Source organism: Stegostoma tigrinum, chromosome 8, assembly GCF_030684315.1.
Source record: "Stegostoma tigrinum isolate sSteTig4 chromosome 8, sSteTig4.hap1, whole genome shotgun sequence".
NCBI lineage: Eukaryota > Metazoa > Chordata > Chondrichthyes > Orectolobiformes > Stegostomatidae > Stegostoma > Stegostoma tigrinum.
In genome coordinates this window covers 90,955,009-90,971,554 of record NC_081361.1, presented here as the reverse complement: position 1 = coordinate 90,971,554, position 16,546 = coordinate 90,955,009, and the positions used below count along the sequence as shown (strand labels likewise).

Below are 16,546 nucleotides of genomic sequence, written 5' to 3'. Positions count from 1 at the left end.
GTTTGATAAGGAATTGAGGGTGATTTAGCGATTTGGATCTGAAATTGGCTAGCTGTAAGAAGACAGAGGGTGGTGGTTGATGGGAAATGTTCATCCTGGAGTTCAGTTACTAGTGGTGTACTGCAAGGATGTGTTTTGGGACCACTGCTGTTTGTTATTTTTATAAAAGACCTGGATGAGGGTGTAGAAGGATGGGTTAATAAATTTTCAGATGACACTAAAGTCGGTGGAGTTGTGGATAGTGCGGAACGATATTGCAGGTTACAGAGGGACATAGATAAGCTGCCGAGCTGGGCTGAGAGGTGGCAAATGGAGTTTAATGAGGACAAGTGTCAGGTGATTCACTTTGGAAGGAGTAACAGGAATACAGAGTAAGATTCTTGGTAATATGGACAAGCAGAGGGATCTCAGTGTCCATGTGCATAGATCCCTGAAAGTTGCCACCCAGGTTGATAGGGTTATTAAGACGGCATACGGTGTGTTAGGTGTTATTGGTAGAGGTTCGAGTTTCGGAGCCATTAGGTCATGTTGCAGCTGTACAAAGGCCTGGTGTGTCTACACTTGGAGTATTGCGTGCAATTCTGGTCGCCGCATTATAGGAAGGATGTGGAAGCTTGGAAAGGGTGCAGAGGAGATTTACCAGAATGTTGCCTGGTATGGAGGGATGGCCTCAGAGGAAAGGCTGAGGGACTTGAGCCTGTTTTCATTAGAGAGAAGAAAGTTAAGAGGCGACTTAATAGAGACATACAAGATGATGAGAGGATTAGATAGGGTGGACAGTGAGAGCCTTTTTCCTCAGATGGTGATGGCTAGCACGAGGGGCCATAGCTTTAAATTGAGGGGTGATAGATATCGGACAGAAGTCAGAGGTAGGCCTTTACTCGGAGAGTAGTAAGGGCGTGGAATGCCTTGCCTGCAACAGTAGTAGACTCGCCAACTTTAAGGGCATTTAAATGGTCATTGGATAAACATATGGAGACTAAAGGAATAGTGTAGATTAGATGGGCCTCAGATTGGTTTCACAGGTCAGCGCAACATCGAGGGCTGAAGGGTCTGTACTGCACTGTAATGTTCTACGTTCGACTAAGTTCACCTGGACTATCTCCGATACTTCTCGCTCCTTCCTGGACCTCTCTGTTTTCGCCTCAGGCAACCACCTAGAAACCAATATCCATTTCAAGCCTACAGACTCCCACAGCTACCTAGAATACACTACCTCTCACCCACTTTTCTGCAAAAATGTTATCCCCTATTCCCAATTCCTTTGCCTCCCACTGCATCTGCTCCCGAGATGAGGCATGCCACTTCCCGACATCCCAGATGTCCTCGTTTTTCAAGGACTGCAACTTTCCCTCCACAGCGGTCGAAAATACCCTCAAACACGTCTCACGCATTTCCTGCAACTCCTCCCTCACCCCCTCCCCGCAATAACAACCAAAACAGAATTCCCTCTCGTCCTCACGTACCACCCCACCAACCACCCGATCCAACATATCATCTTCCAGCATTTCTGCCATCTGCAATCTGGCCCCATTACCAAAGACATTTTTCCCTTCCCATCCTTATCTGCCTTCCGGAGGGTTCACCCTCTCGGTGACTCCCTTATCTGTTCCACACCCCCCACCAGCCCCACCACCCCCGGCACTTTTACCTGCAACCATAAGAAGTACTACTACTACCTCCACGCCTCCATCCCAGGTCCCAAGAAGACCTTCCACATCAAACAGATGTTCACCTGTATATCTGCTAATGTGGTATACTGTATCCACTGTTCCCGTTGTGGCCTCCACTACATTGGGGAAACTAAGCGGAGGCTTGGGAACCACTTTGTGAATCACCTATGCTCTGTTCGTGACAAATGACTCCACCTCCCAGTCACGAACCACTTCAACTCCCCCTCCCACTCCTTGCACGACATGCCCATCCTGGGCCGCCTCCAGTGCCACAACAATACTACCCGAAGGTTTCAGGCACAACACCTCATATTTCACTTGGGAACCCTGCAGCCCAATGGTATCAATGTGGACTTCACAAGCTTCAAAATCTCCCCTCCCCCTGCCGCATCCCAAAACCAGCCCAGCTCATCCCTGCCTCGCTAACCTGCCTGTCCTTTCTCCCACCTATCCACTCATCCCACCTCCTATCCTCCAACCTCATTCCCGTCCCCTTGACCTGTCCATCTTCCCTGGACTGACCAACCCCCACCTGCACTCACCTTTTACTGGCCCCATCCCTGCCTCTTTGACTTGCTTGTCTTCACTCCACCTATGTGCTCCTTTTATCCATCTTCCATCCGCCTCCCCCTCTCTCTTTAATTCAAATCCCTTTCCCCTCCCCCATTTATGAAGAAGGGTCCAGACCTGAAACATCAACTTTCCTGCTGCTTGGCCTGCTGTGTTCATCCAGCTCTACACCTTGTTATCTTTTCCTAACTAACATGCTAGTGGTATGTTAATTGTGTTATGCTGCATAATTGATCTTGTATACTGTTTAGATATTGCATTTTTCAACTGTGACTTGAAATGAATATTTTAGCACGTTTATTTTCCTTTTTGCTATAACAGCTTCCCATAGAACTGAAAATATTTAGCAAGAAGAAATTAGTCTGTTATCACTCAAACTGCATCTTAGAGTTTTGTTGTTATGTGACAAATCAAATCAGTTGTGTACATGATAACATAGTGCAGTGGAGTTAGTTGACCTAAGGAATGTAATCATCATCCTGTCACTGCTAAATTGCTATTATCAGGGTAATAGTCTGCTGTTAAATTCAAGCTGAGATATTTCTACCATTTTTAAAATCGAGAGACTGACATGAATTCAGGTAAATGTGGCATTTTATTGCCTCATGAATTTAATGTTTTTTTTCCAAACTTAAAACATGAGGGCTCATCAGAATACTTTTGGTGGAACTGCTTGGTTTTCTGCCCTGCTCTTGCAAAAAGAAAAAAAGTGGATTTTATTTTCTCTGAAGGCCGAAGTCATGAAACATAAACACTGTTTCTCTTCAGAAGATGGGAAGTGGGGGAAACATACCAACAATACTCACTCTTTATACCCTTCTTACTGTTTATCTTGTGTTGCACTTCAGCCTGTGTGTTTTTCCACCCTTATATTCACTGTTTGATTTCCCAAGGCTTGGTTTCCAATTGTCTGAGGAAGCAAGGAGTTTTAAAGTGATACTTCTGACCGAGCAGAATGTTTTATGGATTTGGCAAAGGAAGGAGACCAACTTGATGTGTGGCTTGACTTCTAGGGGCCAGCGAGGAACTATAATTTGGATTTAGTGACTGTTGCCAAGCCATGCAAGAAACTCTATTCAAGATGGGCCCAAAATTAGAATGCAGTAAAATTGCAATGGGTTGATTTATGAGGTCCGCTCACAAGTTTGCCTTCAGCAGGATTTTGAGAAAACCAAAGAACCTAGTTTTTCGCCTACGAGCATGCTGTGAAAATAAATGAAATAAAAATGCAGTGATACGTTAAATATATTGAAAATGCCTTTTATTCTAATTTGTTCACACTCAATAGCCCAATGTTGTACAGTAAAAGCCATTTAAAAGTGTTTGGACTTAGCTCTGAAAAATCTTTCTTTTTTTTCTGGTCATCATATTTTCTTTGGATTGGTGCAATACAATCCACCATTTTGTCTGTGCAGCCAAATGTGTTTTGTGTTTGTGTACTGCAGCGCAAAATCCTGGTGCACCTCTAGCCTTTGTGGTTGCACTTGGGGAAGTGGATAGATAACTGAGCGAGCCGTCATAAGGCTGTTCGAGGTCATCGGCTTTCTCAGCCATATGCGTCAGGTTTTTGTTGAATGATGACTCCCCTATGAATTGGCGCTTTGGTGTGACCCCTTGCCCTGGATAATCTGGCCAATTTGGAGTTACCAAACCTGTTTTATGCTGGGGATCCTTCTGTTGGATTACCTGTTGTGCTTTCGGGAATTACTGTAAAGTTTAACACAACCAGATTTTCAGATTATCTGATTCTGACAAGTCACAATTTCACTATATTAGTAAAGAAAGTGGGTTAAGGATAATGGGATGTATGAACTGAGTAATAAATTAGGATCGGGGTGGGGAGGGAATTTCTTAAATTGATTGGAATATGTTTTATCAAATGGTTTTGGATGTATATATCATTGAATAAACTGCTTTGCTGGAGTCCCCCACAATATCTATCCTGACGTGGAAACATGACTTGTATATGATGATATAGATTGCTGTTTTGTGAATTGCCTGGCAAGTAATTTAGTTTGAGATGAGATTCAAATACGAGTTTTGCCAGTGATTCCACATACCATGAAATAACTTTTTAATCATTAGCAGATGGGTGGCTTTACTAGCAATTGAGATTGTGAGCCCAGATGCCCCCTCAGTGGGGGGGAAAAAATGCTTCAGATCACAGTCGGCCTTTGGACAATATCTCTATTCATGAAGCATTGTCGGTCTCCTAATTTCACCATTTGCTAAATCACAAGATACGTGAATAAACTCTCTATTGTTGACTGTTTGTTTGGTCTATTGCAGTAGCTCTGGTCAAAGACACAAAAAGCACATGTAGTGTGTGAGTTATAACTTGTGACTAAGGTTTTATTGTAGATTTGTAGCTCGGGTTGTGGTTGGTTGTCTGGCTGAGCTGGTTCGTTGTTCCGCAGAAGTTTCATTACTGTTCTGGGTAATATCATCAGGGCAATCTCCGATGAAGCGCCATTGTGTTTCCCCGTCTGTTATTTAAACACTCGAGTCCTTTGAGCTGGATTACCTCACTTCTGGTTTTCCTTCGCAATGGCATATATATGAGATCAACTTCTATGTGTTTATTGATGGCTTTCTTCGTGGAGTGCCAGGCTTTCAGGAACTCCCATGCTTGTCTCAGGATCTTGCTGTTGTCTCGATCAAATTGGTGGTTCTCCTTATCCATGTGGGTAGAGATGAGTGGGTATTGTTCATGTCTTTTTGTAGCCACTTGATGTTCGTGTACCCTTGTTAATTTCCTTCCTGTTTGACCGATGTAATGTTTGTTACAGTCTCTGCAGGGGATTTTATAGATGACATTGGTCCTGTCCAGAGTGGGAAGTGAGTCTTTGGTTTGGATGAGCAGTTGTCGTAGCGTTGATGAGGGTTTGTGCGCTATTCTGATGCCCAGTGGTTATAGGAGTCTTGTGGTTAGTTCTGATGCATTCATGATGTAAGGTAGCATGATGAGTGTGTCATGGTGTGTAGTGTCTTCCTGGTGTTGTTTGTTTTGTGGGCATCTTCTGACCCAGTTTTTCGGGTATCCATTGTCCTTGAACACCTGGAACAGGTACTCTTCGGCGTAGTTCTGTGCTGCTGCAGTGTGTTGTTGCCTGTTTAAATAATGTTCTCACGTGGCTTCATTTTGTGTGTGTTAGGATGGTTTCCATTGTTTCCCTTGCTAGTGGTATGTTTTATCAATGACAACACTACTGGAACAAGAGCAAGACCATCTTCACAGACAACATGCTGAAGCTACTGGACCTATGCCTCACCACCCACTCCACTTTCAATGGCCAAGTATGCGAACAGATCAATGGGACACTCGTGGGATCACCTACCTCCGGACTAATAGCTGACGTGGTGATGCAAGGACTGGAAAGTACAGCCCTTCCACTAATCCAACCAAAACTGTGGCTACGCTACGTAAATGACACCTTTGTCATCAATAAACGGACTGAACTAGAGGGGAGACACAAACTAATAAATAACACCGTCACGAATCAAATTCACCAGAGAGCAGGAGAAGAGCAAACAGCTCCCGTTCCTGGATGTCATGGTAGAACACAGGACAAGTGAGGAATTCCCAACAAAGGTACACAGGAAAATCAAGCACAGTGACCAAGTACTGCATTTCAACAGCAACCACCCTAACAGTTCCTAGAAGCCTGGTACTCCATGAAAAAAGCCATTAACAAACACATAGAATTTGACCCCCATATACACTCCATTGCGAAGGAAAACCAGAAGTGAGTTAATCCAGCTCAACGGACTCGAGTTTAAATACCAGGTGGGAAAGCATAATGACACTTCATTGGAGCCTGCACTGAAGTTCCCAGAGGGTAATGAAATGTCTGCAAAACAACAAACCAGCTTTGCGAGCCAACCAACCACAACATATAACATGTGACTTTAGTTGAGTAGGAGACAGCCCATCATTAAAAAAACTATAATATAAACCACTGCTCCAATGACTCAGAGCTTGCTTTCTCCAGAAACACAAGTTGCTAATTCATCTCCACCCAGCAAAGTATTTCTTCTATTTGTATCAGGCCATCTACCCTGTCAAGCTGCCTGAAAATTTTGTATGTTTTCAATAAGGTTGCCTTTCATTCTTCTGATTTCCAGTGATTATGAGGAAAACTTATTCGACCTGCCATCAAAAGACAATCTGTCCACACCCAGAATCAATCTAGAGGGCCTTCGCAGAATGGCTTCCGATGCCAGTCTATCTTTCCTGAGGAAAAGGGCCCAAAACTTCATAGTATTCCAGGTGTGGTCTTACTAGTGCCTTGTATAGCTTTAGCAAGACTTCCCAATTTTTCTTCTCCATTCACTATGAAATAAAGGCAAACATTTAAAATTTACCTTAACTGTTACCTGCTGAGCTTATATGCTAGCTTCTTTATGATTTACGCGCAAGGACTCTCAAATCCATTTGTGCTGCGAGTTTTTGTCATTTTTCTCCATTTAAATATTCACCACCTCTTTACCGCTGCTGAAATGCGTAAACGCTCACTTGCCACATTATAAGCCAAATTTTTACACTCACACAACATTAATCTGCGTACATTGATTTACCTCATTCTCACCACTTGCCTTTTGACCTATTTTTGTTACCTGCAAACTTAAAAATAGTATAGTCACTTCTATTTTCCAAGTCAGTAAGATATTGTAAATAATTGTAGTCCAGCTCAAAGTGGTTCTCCTTAAGTCCAGTGGCACACCACAAGAAATGGATTGCCATCCTGAAAAAAATCCCTCTTTTGCCATCTTTGTACTGTTTGTTAGCCTGTCCTCTTTCCATACTAAAATATTACTTTGAAACTACTAGTTAATACGTTAAGGTACCACGTGATAGGGCACTTATCAAGTGCTTTTTGGGAATTCCGATATATTGCACCCACTGCTTTCCCTTTATCTTTCTTGTTACCTCAAAATTCTCAGAATTATCGGGCATGATTTCTCCTTCATGAAGCCATGTTGACTCTGCTTGGCTATATTATAAATTTCTAAATGCTGTGCTGTTGCATCCTCCATAATAAACATTTTCCCAACAACGTTAAGTTAACTTGTGTATATTTACTGTATATTTTTGTCTCTTTTCTGTTTTAGCTAGTATGTGTTCTAGTTTATAATTTTTATTTTTATGCTGCATGGACCTTTTTTTATTTGTATTCAATTACTGCAGTGTTTACTGGATTCAGATGAGATTGTTATAAAAAAAATTTAATGGGAACAGGATATAAGATTAATGCTGACATCCAGCGTTAAGCTTTCAAACTTCTATGGGCAGGAAGCCTCAAGGATCCTTAAAATCCATTACATCACATAAGTGTTGAGTTATTAATGGTTCCCAGTTGAGTTTACCATGGTGACTAGCATGATCATTCATAGTTTGTTTTGATTACTGATTTGTCAGCTTTCCTGGTGTGGTGCAGATGAAGTGCTCATTAGACTAAGAGTTGAAAATTCAGTTACACTTTAAATCAAATTTGTGTTCTGATTTCCTCATTTAAAATCTGAAATTGCTTGTGCTGTCAAACCTTTATCGCTTCCTTTTGTGTTTGTTTTTCTTCACATTAGGTTGCAATGGATGATTGCATAGAATGCTGTTTGCCTCAGTCTTGTTCTCTACAAGTAATGGGTATAAGATGTCTTCACATTAGGTTGCAATGGATGATTGCATAGAATGCTGTTTGCCTCAGTCTTGTTCTCTACAAGTAATGGGTATAAGATGTTGACAAACTTAAAACCAATTATGACTCAAAAGAAACTCGTTCGCAGTTTTTTTATTAGGTGTTTACTATCTTATTTAAAGTGTTTTTTTTTCATGTGATGTGGTCTTCACTAACAAGATCAACATTTATTGTCCAGCTCGTGCTTTGGATGCTGTGCTGTTGCTGGAAATTTTGGCAAACCAGATGAAGTCTTTATTTACAAAAACACTGAAATTTCTGGGCCCTAAATTCAAAATTCAGTGTATTTTGACAATTACATTTTTAATGAGCCTTGTTTAGATAATGCTGATAATTTGTGTTGACTATTGCTTTGATTAGTTTCTGGGTAAATGCATGCAGGATAATTACATCTGAATGTTTCTAAAATCTGCGTGCTGCTTTCAACCTGGGTGTATGCATGTTACAAAATTTAATTAAGTATAAAAGTCTAATTCATTTTTTAACATGTTTTGGACTTCAGCTATGCTAGCCTTAACACACATTTCACCTTCTATAATTGAAATTTTCAATAAAATTTAGCATCTGTAATAAAGTGAAAACAGAATCAACTGGCCACAGACATCATTAAAAACCTTTATGCATAATGCTTTCCGATTGCTGCCTACAGTTCGCTTCTGTTGCATGCATGTCAAAGTTTAAAGTTGCACTAACCTTAATAAAAGCATGTAAAAATATTTTGTGAATCAATGGGAAAGGTAAAGACTTGTATTAAGACAGCAATTTTCATAACCACCAGAGATCTCAATGCTTTATAGCTGTTGGAGTACTTTTTTTGTAGGTGTATTCACTGTTGTAGGAAACACAATAGCTAATATGTGCCCAGCAATATTTTTTAAACTTGAGGGATAAATGTTACTAAGAGATAATACCCCTGCTTCCCTTTTCAAATCATGCCATGAGATTATTTGCATCCACCTGAGCAGACAACTGCAGTCTCTGTTTAACGTTGCCTGAAAGACGACTCCTCTAGTCAGTGTAGTGCTCTCTTGGTACTGCACTTGAATGTCAGCCTTTAATGTTTCTGCCTAAACGCTGGAACGCAATTTGAAATTGGCACTTCATGATTCAGGGGCGAGTATACTGGCAACTGGGATGTGAACTGACTAAACAGTGTTACAGCAGAGTTTTGTAACTGTCCTTCTTTGCTGTCAATGTGGAACTCCAGACAGTAATGTTTAGAATTAACCTTACTCAGCTGAAATCGCTCCATTCAGAGTTTACATTATTTTAGAAACTGTTCTATTCCTGCTCTCCATTTAGAACCATGCCATTGGAAGCATTTTATTTCTTGGCACCAGAAAGCTATGTGAGTGAGTTGCAGTCGATTTCAATATGGATGGTATGCGCAGTCTGACTTTTGTAAAAATTAAAGGCTGTACGATTATAGATTTTTTCTTTCAGACATCTGTGTTCAGAGCGAGATTTTGAAGGACTGATGGTAGAAGCAAAGTATGGCACAATTAGAAACACATTACAGAACGCAAAAATGTTTGTCTGTTTATGTTTTCAATGGTGTAATCAAATTATATTTAAACATACTTCGCCTTTCCAATATGTTGAGGCATATCTAACACAAATATATCACCAATGTTAAGAAAAAATAGTGAGTAGAGGAACTGGATGTAAGACCTGCTATTATTCCTAACTCCGAATCCTTGAGGTCATTTAATCAAGCTCGCAGTTGGGTTTGGTTTGATTTGATGGGGTTAACTCGAATCTCTTTGGTAGGCTACCAAATAGATGTCTAATTTTGAGACACAAAAACAGAAGTTGCTGGAAAAGCTCAACCAGTCTGACACCATCTGTGCAGAAGAAAACAGTTAACGTTTCAGGTCCACACTGCCTCAGAACAGTTCTGAGGAAGGGTCTCTGGACCCGAAACGTTAACTCCGTTTTCTCCTCCACAGATGTTGCCAGACGTGCTGAGCTTTTCCAGCAACTTCTTTTGTTCCTGATTTATAGCATCCGGAGTTCTTTTGATTTTTTTGCCTAATTTGAGAGTTTGCTATCATTAATACGGTCTTTACAGTGTCAGGATAGTGTATAGTTATTTCCCAGTGGTGTGCACTGGAGTTGCAGTGTTATACTAAAGGCAATCCGCAATTTATAAAACTTACTTTCATCTAATTAGTCTGCTTCAGTTTACAGAGGAGAAGCTGGGCCAAGCTGAGAAGACAGAGTTGGATGCCCACCTAGAGAATCTACTGAGCAAAGCAGAAAGCACAAAACTATGGACTGAGAAGATAATGAAACAGACTGAGGTGTTGTTGCAACCTAATCCAAGTAAGAAATGGTTTATTGTGCAAATTGTTTTAAAGAATGGCGTAGTACCTTCAGTTTAGTATTAGATTTAAATACAATAACCTGAGAATTGCAGTTCACAGGATGTGTGGAAGTTACAACCCTTAACTGGGGCAATCAATTCAGTCAGTTCATATTGGATGCTGTAAATTCGAGCATATGTGCTACAATGTGCCTTTTTTAATTGTTAAATGTTTTCATATTGTGTTACCGGCTGAATAAATCAAACCCTTTTGGAAAGCCATATTCACACCACGAAGGAGCCCTTAGATTTAATTTTGGTCAAGTTAGGCTGTTTTATTTATGGTATTTTTAAAGAGAATTGCTTCAGACCATGTCATTTGATTTTTTTTTTAAATGCAAACTTGGCTTCTTGCGCGTTCAACTCTTAATTGTGTTTATTGGGATGAAGGAAGAATCTAATTAGCTTGAAGAGTTTGCATTATTAAGATTTTGAGGTTACATGGAGCAGAATTTTTGGTAGGAAACTGAAGAGAATTTCACAGTTGAGAATTTATGGCTTTGTGATTTTTCAAGGTGTCAGTTTTATACACTTCGGTACTTTTATTGCCAAAAGTGAGAAATGTAACTACTGTTCGTAAATTTTTTTTAAAATCTTGTTACTAAAACTCTTCAACTTCATATCAGTGTTTCTTACTGGAGATTTCTCAAAGCACATTTAAAATTTTTCAATGATTGAGAAATGTATCAAAGCTAAGTTTCTTAACCATCTGCAACGTTGTCATCAAGAATCCCTTATCCAAAGTAAATCTGTTTTTCCTTACCCTGTATCAGCCAACATGATGGCTGATAGTAGAAGTAAATAAATCAATAAACTCTGACTGCACACCTCATCTTTCTGTAGGGACTCCTATTCAATTCTTTTGCATTGTCTGTTTCCATCACATGCCTTTTATGATGTAGCCTTCCATACCAGCTCTTACAAAATGTCTTCCTTTTTCCTCAATTGAAGATTCCCTCCCCATTGTGGTGACAGTGTTCAACCACATCTGTTCCATTTCATGTTCCTCTGCAGCATTACCTTCCTGTCCCCTAGCTTTCCAAAGCCATGTGAGAGCTCCTCTTGCCATTCACCCGACCAGCCTCTCTCTTGAATGCATAATTTTTCTTCACCTCAGCATGATGCCGCCACCAAACATGTGTTTGTCTCTTTTCAACATTCCAAAGTGACCATTCCTCCATTACACCATCTCTCATCCTTAAACCTCTCCCCATCTCAAATCATAGCATCTCCAGGAAGAGAGATCTCCTCACTGTTTACCATCCAAGGCAATACACAGTTCTTTGAGGTGAAACAGCAATATGGAACTACTTTCAATGTAGTTTGCCATGTTGATTTTCCTTAAAATGGTGAGACTAAATGCCGATTGGGTGACAGTGGTGAGGTCCACAAGCCTGAGCTCAAGCTTTTACTATTTTAATGCTTGACTATGATCTGACTAGGACCCTTTTTCCACCGCTCCACAGTTACTCCGTTGAACTTCAAAGGAGTCCAACAATTCCACATCAGAAGCTCTGCCCCCATTTTGTTTCCTTTCAAATTTTCTGATTTATTTTGTTTCTTTCTTTGGATGCAGGTAGCAATTGTTTATGACACTTGTGTTCACAAATGCGCTAGATATATTCTTTATTCTTTCCTAACGCTGCTGTTACTCCCCTTTTTAATCCTACACCACCAGTCCTTTTGTTATTAATCTCTCCTGCCTTGCACTTTATCATAGGCCTTCTCTTTTTTGTTCTTTTTCCCTCGCTCGCCCATTCACTTGCTTCAAAGCTGTTATGTCTGTAGCTTTCCTAATTCTGGCAAAAGACTGTCAATTGAAGTGTTAATTGTCTATCACCATAAATGATAACATAACATGCTGAATATTTCCAGCATGTTGTGTTTTTTTGTTTCTGATTTCTAGCATCAACAGAATTTTCCTATTGTATGCTAATGTTGAACGTCTGGTTTCAAACATCGGATGAGTTTCTGGAGTATAAAACCTCTTCAATCAGCAAATCATGATGAAGTTTAGAGTTTCTTTCCTTCCTTCCTTTCTGTTAACTTTTAGCTGTGGTGATGAGTGGTTAAATAATGTTTATCATTTAGAATAGAAATTTGGAAACATAAAAGATAGGAAAAGGAGTTGGCCATTTGGGCCTTTGAACCTGCTCAATATGGTTGTAACTGATCACCCAACTCTGTACCCTGATCTTGTTTTCTCCTCATATACCCTTAAATCCCTTTAGCCCTAAGAATTATATCTAATTTCTTGAAAGAATTCCACAGGCTGACCACTCTGGGCGGGGGGGGGGGGAAATCCTTCACCTCTCGCGCGCTCTCTCTCTCTCCCTCACGCACGCATCTTCAAAACCCCAGTCAATATCATCCTAACAAATAGAGTTTCTCATCATTAATCAGTCATGTAATTCCTTGAATTAGTCTGGTAACCTTTCATGGTACTCCTTCCATAGCCAGCACATCCATCCTCAGATAAGCAAGCCAAATCTGCACACACCACTCTACAGGGTCTTGGTGAAACCACACTTACACAATAGCAGCTAGACTTCCTTGCTCTTGATCTCAAATCCTCTTGATATGAGGGGCGGCATACCTTTTCCCACTACCTCCACCTGCTGCACCTTTTGGCTTATTTTCAGCAGCTGGTATATAAGGTCTTTGGCCTTATTGCACCTTTCCCTTTCCCATTGTTTCTTGAGTAATGTTTCTTAGTGCTGTGAAATAATACTGTGTTTCATGCAGCCTGTGTTGACATCAAACTCTCCTAGTTGAGTTGCATCACAAATGTAAATGTGTAGAACCCCAGCAATGGGGTTCCAACTAAAATTAAAACAGAAAATACTGGCAAAATTTGCCATGTCTGGCAACATCTGTGGAGAAAGGAAAGCAGTTAACACTTTGAACCCAATGACTCTTCTTTTCAACCAAAATTCTGTTAACTGTTTGCTTTCTCTCTCCACAGATGTTTCCTGACCTCCTGCATTTTTACAGCACCTTGTTTTTATTTAAGATTTGTAGTATTTTGTTTTTTATTTGAGTTATTAAACTATGCAAAATTACCCAATGCTGTCAGCATACTACCATCAGCTGTCCAGGGACGGGGATGCGCTTTGGTGTTCTTTAAGCAAGATTGTCAGCTGGAGTTAGCTGAGTGTTCGGGTTAATTTTGTTCTGTAAACTCCTATCTACAAATGAATCAATTAATAACACACACAAGGTGGTTCCTCTAAAGAAAAAAAACTTTACAACCAGCAGACAATGGAGATTTTCATCCCCATCAACTTGAGCTGGAATGGACCTATCTCATTCAGTAACTGAAGGTAAGAAGTGGTATGGAGCTGAAGTCTTTAAGTGAAGATGAAGTATAGATCTGTGTTCATCTGAGTGGTGAAACGAGATTTGGGGACTGAATAACCCACAGTTGTTTCTATTCAACCACCCAGTCTACAAGTAGAATAATTGTTGTAATCAAGCACCTTGACATATTCTGACTGAATGCATAATTGCAGTTAAAGTGCAGCTACAGTAGTTTTTAATTGCTTGTGGCAAACTCAGAAATTGAACCTCATTTGCAGTCTTCATATATTAGCACATGATCTGTAAATCAGATTTCATTTGCTACTACCCTTGCATCTTTCAGATGCAAGAATAGAAGAATTTGTGTATGAGAAACTGGATCGAAAAGCACCACCTCGTCTAAATAACTGTGAACAACTGGGGCAGTATATGATTGAGGCTGGAAATGAATTTGGTCCTGGCACTGCATATGGTAAGAGAATCCAACCATTTGGACAAAACCTAACTACTTTTTGTGTTACTACGTACAGTTTTAAAGCAACTTATTTCTTAAAAATGTTATAATTATTTACTAAAATAATACTGTGGAATGCCACAGGCACAATTGGCCTTTTCTGTGTTGTGGTGCTCTGTGATAAATGGTGGTTTGACCTGAATGTAACATAGTTGACAAACTTCAGCTTTCATAACTGGAGTTGAAGGAGGTGATTAGCCATGACCTTGTTGAATGGCAGAGCAAGCTCTGACCAGATGGTCTCCTCCAGCTCCTACTTCTTACTTTTCTATATTCTCTCATCAGACTTAAACCTCCCTGTGCCACTCTATAATATTAGATGAGTCAGCCAATCTGAGTGTATGCCCAGTTAAAAGGGTCCCAGTCAAACAATGATTGTCATGTTAACAATCAAACGGTTAATAATCGCTTGCTATTGGGAGTAACACTCTCAGGTGTATACCCGTTTCAAGTTGCTGGCTTCTGTGCAAAACTTAATTTCTGATTAATTTTTGAAATAGCTTGATTCCCTGGCAATAAACAACCATAAAGGAATCTCCATTGAGATGAACTCTGCACCATGGAAAGGTTCTTAGTGAGAACATCGAACAGTGCAGGCCCTTTAGCCCATTATGTTGTGCCAAACTCTTACCCTAAACCTAAGGTCTCTTTAACCTCCACCGCTACCTTACGCTATCATCCACATGCCGTTCCAATAGCCACTTAAATGCCCCTAATGAGGCCGACTCCACTACCCTCTCCGGCAATGCATTCCATTCCCCTACCACTCTGAATAAAGAACCTACCTCTGACGTCTCCCCGATATCTACCTCCTTTCACTTTAAAACCACGTCCCCTCGTAAAAGCTACCTCCACCCTAGGAAAAGGTGTCTGGCAGTTTACTCTATCTGTACCTCTGATCATTTTGTACTCCTCTACCTAGTCACCTCTCATCCATCACCATTCTAATGAGAAAAGCCCTAGCTCTCAACCTTTCCTTATAAGACCTTCCCTTAATTCCAGGCAACATCCTGGTAAATCTCCTCTGCACCTTTGCCAATGCTTCCACATCGTTCCTGTAATGAGGTGACGAGGACTGGACACAATACTCCAGATGTGGCCAAACCAGGCTTTTGTACAGCTAGAGCATTACTTCATGGCTCTTGAACTCAATCCCTCTATTAATGAAAGCTAACACACCCATTTGCCTTCTCGACAGCCTTATCCATCTGGGTGGCAGCTCTCAGGGAACTGTGAACATGAACCCCAAGATCCCTCTGCTCCTCTATGCTGCCAAGAATCTTTCCGTTAATCCTGTATTCTGCTTTCAAATTTGTCCTTCCAAAATGAATCACCTCTCACTTTTTTCAGGGTTTAACTCCATCTGTCACTTCTCAGGCCAGCTCTGCATTTTATCAATGTCCCTTTGTAACCTAGAACAGCCCTACGCACTGTCCACAATATGACCCACCTTCGTAGCATCTGCGAACTTGCTAATCCACCCTTCCACTCCTTCATCCAAATCATTTACAAAAATCACAGATAGACGAGGACCCAGAACAGATCTTTATGGTACGCCACTCATAACTGAACACCGTGTTGAATATTTTCCATCCACTACCACCCTCTGTCTTCTAAGGGTCAGCCAATGCTGAATCCGATCTGCCACCTTTCCCCCTAACCCATGCCTCCTTATCTTCTGCATGAGCCTACCATGGGGAATATTATCAAACACCTTACTTAAATCCATGTATACCACATCCACTGCTGCACCTTCATCCATGTATTTGGTCACCTCTTCAAAGAATTCAGTAAAGTTTGTGAGGCATGATCTATCCCTCACAAATCTATGCTGACTATCACAAATCAAACTGTGTGCCTTTCCAAGTGATCATAAATCCTGTCTGTCAGACTCCTTTACAATAATTCGCCCACTACTGATGTCAGACTAACTGGCCTGTAATTTCCAGGGTTATCCCTGTTCCCTTAGTGGAACGTGGGAATCACATTTGCCTCTTTCCAATCTTCCGGCACTATACCCGTGGACAGTGAAGACGAAAAGATCACCACCAAAGGCACTGCGATCTCGCCCCTCACCTTTGCACAGAATCCTTGGATAAATCCCATCCGGCCCAGGCGCACTTGTCTATCTTCAACTTCCTCAGAATTCCTAGCACATCTTCTTTACTAACATCAACCTCCTCTAGCCTACCTGCCTGGTTCACAACATCCTCCTCTACGACTCAGTCCCTCTCGGTTGCGAATACTGAAGAAAAGTATTCATTAAGGACCTCTTCTATTTCTTTAAGCTCTGTGCACAAATTCCCTTTACAATTCTTGTTTGACCCCACCCTTTCTCTGGTCATTCTCTTGTTCTGCACATTAGTGTAAAATGTCTTAGAGTTCTCATTGATCATATCTGCGAAGGTTTTCTCGTGCCCGCTCATAG

At 40.9% G+C, this 16,546-nt stretch overlaps 1 protein-coding gene across 6 annotated transcripts in view; it reads left to right on the top strand.

Annotated features, from left to right (window-relative positions):
• The window catches only part of LOC125456304 (endophilin-B1-like), a 50,043-nt gene that overhangs the window by 12,060 nt on the left and 21,437 nt on the right, over positions 1-16,546 (top strand). For 5 of the 6 annotated variants that reach the window (XM_048539312.1, XM_059648109.1, XM_059648108.1 and 2 more), the window contains exons 2-3: positions 10,123-10,264; positions 13,948-14,076. In XM_048539312.1, the coding sequence (XP_048395269.1) occupies positions 10,123-10,264; positions 13,948-14,076 (271 nt within the window). Of the gene's footprint in view, positions 1-6,393; positions 6,514-10,122; positions 10,265-13,947; positions 14,077-16,546 lie in introns of those variants that run through there. The other variant, XM_059648106.1, reaches the window with a different exon arrangement.